The 5744-nt window shown below is 53.7% G+C and overlaps 1 protein-coding gene across 1 annotated transcript; it reads right to left on the reverse strand.

The window, feature by feature from the left end:
- Positions 1-4284: 4284 nt before the first annotated feature.
- On the reverse strand, positions 4285-5013 carry LOC123405610. The gene has a single exon (XM_045099241.1). It carries the CDS (start codon positions 5011-5013, stop codon positions 4285-4287), a length of 729 nt encoding a protein of 242 aa, XP_044955176.1.
- Positions 5014-5744: the final 731 nt, after the last annotated feature.

A 5744-nucleotide genomic window follows, 5' to 3' on the forward strand; every position in this document is an offset into this window, starting at 1 on the left:
CCGTATCCGTTTGGGTCGCCGCAGATAAAAAAGTCGGCCCGACGCGCCGAACGAATGGACGCACGTCCATTTTTCGTCTTCCCGCGACCCATTATGGATCCAAATTTGGGTGTCATTTGCGTCGCCGCGGACATGGAGCAGACACGCGCCTCACCCGCATGCTCCTTCCCCGGGCCCGCCAGTCGGCGTCACAGTCTTTCCTTCTTATCCCCTTTCGCCCATCGCCCGCAAGCACACAAACCCTAGGCCGACAACCCCATTTTCCCCTCGGCCACCCGAGCTCTCCAATAGCAAATCCACTGGCGTGGTGCCTCCTTCGTCTCGCGGCGGGAGGCCTAGTAGTGGCTCTGCGACGACGATGAGATTTGGCGAATTTTTGCGAATCATGTCGGCGGGATTTGGCAAATTCGGTCATCGGTAGACTGCGATTGTCATGGCTGACCGGGTGCCAGTCCACCAGGTTTGTGCAATCCCTTAGTGCCTCATGCAGGCGCTCAATCAACTTCAAGCCGCTCGGGACTGATCCGCCCGACCATAGCCCTGGCTCGGCGCTCACCCTAAAGCTTGTCGGCTCACCTTTGCCGTTCATAAACTGCGACTACTACTCGCTGCAGGTCGTCCAACGCGTTTCTTGGATGCTGGAATATCCCGGTTGGGCGTTCGTGAAGTGCACAAATGATGGGGTACGATTTTCGTTCGGCCTTTTTCTCTTTGATGATTCAAAGAAATTTTGGTAGCTTATTATTTTCTCAATATTGTGTGTAGGATGGATGAGATTTTTGGTATTGGGAAGAAGAATACGTCCATCTATTGATGTCACGAAATTTGTGAGATGTTCGTGCACTTCTATCTAGAATTGAAGGTATAGATGAGACTAAAGAAAATACCAAACGGAAAGCAACGTCTAATTCTTTAGCATCAAAGAAGAAAAACATTGTTAAGCTCAAGAATTCACAGATCAACAACGAAGACATAGAGAAGATCTTACTTCAACTAGTAGAAACACTTATGGAAGTTGGACATCTTTGAAAATATCTAACTGTGATTCTTGTATTATTTGGTCTTGTATTTGTAAAGAAGAACTGAAAAAAATGTATTAAAATGCATTTTATGAAATAAAAATAACCTTCAAATTCGAAACAAAAACAAAATATGTGATTAAAATGAATGATAGCCGGCCCCAAGGACGAGATTTGGATCATCCCGTTAGGCGTGTGGCCGATCCATTTAGAAAAGAGGGCGGACATGCCGACTCAAACAGATAAAAAACCTACAAAACGTGTGTCTGTTTGGATCGCGCGGTTGAAGTTGCTCTAAAGAATCTGGTTGAGTCATGTTTTTACGAGCAGCCACTTACCGAACATCATGTCGAGACGTTCTAGATGGGTATAAGACCAACTCCAACGGGGGTACCCAAACGGACGATGCTTTTGTCCGCTTTTTGTCCGTTTGGGTCGGCTGCCCGTCCGGCATCCGCCCTGTTTTAGATCCGGGTCGATAGTGTGTCCAACGAGACGACCCATTTCATGTTCGCACACAATTTTTAAAAAAGGTCTGCGGCCATAGATCATGCTAGCGGCCTTGTCTCATGCCGGTACCATGCCAACGCCGGCATACAATGTCGGCTTCAAAAAATATCACCACACAGTTTGTGCTGGTGCACTCACCAGCGGCCGACACACATGTCAGCACACAAAAAAGGGGTGGGACTTGAGTTCGACCACGCCATCGCGGTCATGTGGTCATGCCAGCTGTTGGAAATATGACCTAAAGGCAATAATAAAATGGTATTAACAGAAAACAGTAATACATGGGTGAATAAATGGATCATAATGTGTCCCTAGCAAATCTCTAGTTGGCTAGCTCGTTAAGCAATAGATGATCATGGACATTAGATGTCATTGATAACGGGATCACATCATTGGGATAATGATGTGATGGACAAGACCGAATCCTAAGCATAGCACTAGATCGTATTGTTCGTATGCTAAAGCTTTTCTAATGTCAAGTGTCTTTTCCTTCGACCGTGAGATTGTGCAACTACCGGATACCGTAGGAGTGCTTTGGGTGTATCAAACTTCACAACGTAACTGGGTGACTATAAAGGTGCACTACGGGTACCTCCGAAAGTGTCTGTTGGGTTGGTACGAATCGAGATCGGGATTTGTCACTCCGTGTGATGGAGAGGTATCTCTGGACCCACTCGGTAGAACATCATCATGAGCTCAATGTGACTAAGGGGTTAGTCACAGGATGACGTGCTACGGAACGAGTAAAGAGACTTCCGGTAACGGGATTGAACAAGGTATAGGTATACCGACGATCGAATCTCACGCAAGTTCTATACCGACTGACAAAGGGAATTGTATACGAGATTGATTGAATCCTTGACATCGTGGTTCATCCGATGAGATCATCGTGGAACGTGTGGGAGCCACCATGGGTATCTAGATCCCGCTAATGGTTATTGGCCGGAGAGCGTCTCGGTCATGTCTGCATGCTTCCCGAACTCGTAGGGTCTACACACTTAACGTTCGATGATGCTAGGGTTATAGGGAAATGTTATACGAGGTTACCGAAAGTTGTTCGGAGTCCCGGATGAGACCCCGGACGTCATGAGGAACTCCCGAATGGTCCGAAGATAAATATTGATATATAGGATGGATGGTTTTGGACACCGGAAATGTTTCGGGCGTCACCCGTAGCGTACCGGGACCATCGGGACCACCGGAAATGGTCCCAGGGGTCCACCGGGAGGGGCCACCACCCCAAGAGGTAGCATGGGCCAAAAGGTGGAGGGAAACCAGCCCAAAGTGGGCTGGTGTGCCTCCCACAAAGGGGCCCATGGCACATGAGGTGGAGAGGGGGGGAACCCTAGGTGCTGGTGGGCCTAAGGCCCACCTAGGGGTGCGCCACCCCCCTCCCCCTGCCCTGGCCGCCGACCTCCCATCTCGGGGGGGGGGGGCTGCCGCACCACCTAGGGTGGGAACCCTAGGGGTGGCACCCCCCGTCCCCTCCTCCTATATATACCTAGGGGTTTGGGGCTGTTTTGCACACCGCTTCTTCTCTTCCTCGGCGCAGCCCTGCTCCCCTCCTTCCTCTTCCTCCCACGGTGCTTGGCGAAGCCCTGCGGGGAGACCTCGTCTCTCCATCGACACCAGGCCGTCGTGCTGTCGGAGATCTTCCCCAACCTCTCCCTCCTCCTTGCTGGATCAAGGTGCGGGAGACGTCACCGGGCTGCACGTGTGTTGAACGCGGAGGTGCCGTGGTTCGGCACTAGATCGGAATCACACCGCGATCTGAATCGCCGCGAGTATGACTCCATCAACTGCGTTCTAGCAACGCTTCCGCTTAGCGATCTTCAAAGGTATGAAGATGCACTCACCCCTCTCTCGTTGCTGGTCTCTCCATAGGAAGATCTGAATATGGCGTAGGAAAATTTTGAATTTATGCTACGTTACCCAACACGAGCACACTTGCCGGCATACAAAAAAAGGATGGTGCCCGTCGCCATAGATCACTCGACGTCGAACTTGAGCATGTCGGCCTGCATCTTCTCGAACCACGGCCTCTTCCTTAGCGACACGGTGTTGAGATCCACCTTCATGATCTCCACCCCCGTCATCATGCTCGCGAGATCCACTTCTTTCTCCTTGGTCTTGGCGTGGGTGGCCTCGATCTCTAGCATCTTGGCTTGTTTCTCCGCATCCAGCTCAAGCATCTTGGCTTGCTTCTCCGCGTTCATCTCAAGACTCCTCCTTTGGATCTCCATGAAGGCGTTCATTTGCTCTTCTTTGCAACGCCGGCCCTCCTCCTCCCTTGAGTCCTTCTTTCTCATCATGCCCTTCACGCTTGCGATCAAGGCGTTCGACGCCGCATCCCGCTTCTCCTCCTTCTTGGAGTTGGTCTTCCTCCGCGGCCATGCCTTCTCACCGTCCCCAACCTCCTCCACATCTTGCTTCCCCCCACGCGACTTGAGGGCGGCATATTGCGCCTTGATCTTCTCCTCGTCTTTGATGACCCTAAAGCAATGGAAGAGGTTGAAGCACTTGCCATTGCGTTGGACCTTGAATGCCTCCAAAGCTTGAAATGCCTACAAATGTATTTCATGCAAGCATATTGGAAAACGGTATGCTAATGAACACGCAAGCATAAACTTGATGACACAAAAGAGGGCGGCTTGCTAGCATACCATGTCTTGCATGTTGATGCCGCTCACGGGGCGGGCCTTGATGCTCCGAAGAGTGGCACAAAACTTGTTGCACTCTTGTTGGATCACCCACATCACATCAAAATGGACACCCACCCGCGCGTGCTTACTATTTGGTACGGCGGAAACTTCTTGCGCAAATGGAACTCACGATGGACACGAATCCAAAAAGTTGAATGCCTTTGTTCGGCGCCCGTCTTGGGGTCTTGCCCAATGTCTCTCCAACACTCGCAAAGAAGTTTGTCCTCGGCCGTCGTGTATGCCTTGGTCCGCTTGCTCTTACGCTTCGGCTTCTCCCAGGCGGCTTGATTGACGAGCTCGTCCTCAAACAAAGGCTCCCCTTCGATGTCGCATTCGTCCTCTTCCTCTTGCCCGTAGTCCTCTGGAAACTCGTGGTCGAGTGGGAAGCCGTCTGGGTCCATGCCGACCTGATCACGCATGAAGGTCGCCTGATCTTGATCAAAGGTGGACGGCGTGAATGCCCCTCGGCTGTCCTCGCTTTGTGTCTCGTCGGGATTGTAGCCAGCGGCCGGCACACCAGCCTCCAAGATCAAGTTCTGTATATAGTCCTCGTCGCCGGCGGCCGGCATTCCGTCGAACAAGTTGCGTATGCCCAACAGCACGTCAGCTGGCATCTGCCGCACGTGTTTCCTCGTGCCTCCGGATGACGAGCCACCGGCCACCGGTGTGGCGTTGAGGTCGATGGACGTGGGCGCGGGCGTGGAAGGCACCACCACGCTCACCTCGGGCGAGCACTCCTCCGAGAGGCGGGAGGCATGCGGGTAGACGTGGAAGCCGGGCATCGGGGTGCAAGCCGACGCGCGGGGCGAGTCGGGCAGCACCATCCGAGGGAATGCGGATGAGCCGGTGCTGGCCGCGGCCACGACGGCGTTGACGAGGCCGTGCTCGCTAGGGTTTAACCCTAGCATATAGAGCGGCTCCCTCGTTGCCGCTGCGACGCGGGCGTTGGTGACCTCTTGCTGCGCGGCGGCGGCCGCCGCGATGGCTTCATCCCTCGCATCCGTCGCGTGCCTGCGGCCCTTCTTCTTGGCCGACTCCCTCGCGCGCTGTTCGGGCGTCAGCGTCTTCTTCGGTTTGGGCGCGACGATGGTCTTGCGGGGGGCGCAAGGCTTGCCTTTGCCGGAGGGGGCGGTCGTCATGCCGGACGAGGCGAGGGAGGCGAGGCCGGCGGCGGCGTCGAGGTCATCGTCCATTGCGGGGGTGGGGCGGGAGCGCGCGCGGACGGGAGGGTTTTTGAGGGAAATGCAGGAAAATGGTGGAGGCTGCCACCGACCAGCGGGTCCGGGGGAGGAGAAGGGGCGCGCGCGTCCGTCTCGTGTCCGCATCGACGCAAATCCGACTAAAAAATGAACAGGGAATGAGTCGACACGCGGACGCCAAAGGGTGCGTGTGTGTTTGGACAACGCGTTGGACCGATTTTTGTGTCCACACTAACCCAAATAAACGCCAGCGAAATAGATCGTCCCGTTAAAGTTTCATCCCATTGAAAATGCTCGGAGTAGATGCTATTGTC

This window comes from Hordeum vulgare, chromosome 6H (assembly GCF_904849725.1).
Source record: "Hordeum vulgare subsp. vulgare chromosome 6H, MorexV3_pseudomolecules_assembly, whole genome shotgun sequence".
NCBI lineage: Eukaryota > Viridiplantae > Streptophyta > Magnoliopsida > Poales > Poaceae > Hordeum > Hordeum vulgare.

Coding starts and splice junctions, on each gene's coding strand:
- LOC123405610 (XM_045099241.1), bottom strand. CDS start 5,013: ATGCCCGGCTTCCACGTCTACCCGCATGCCTCCCGCCTCTCGGAGGAG.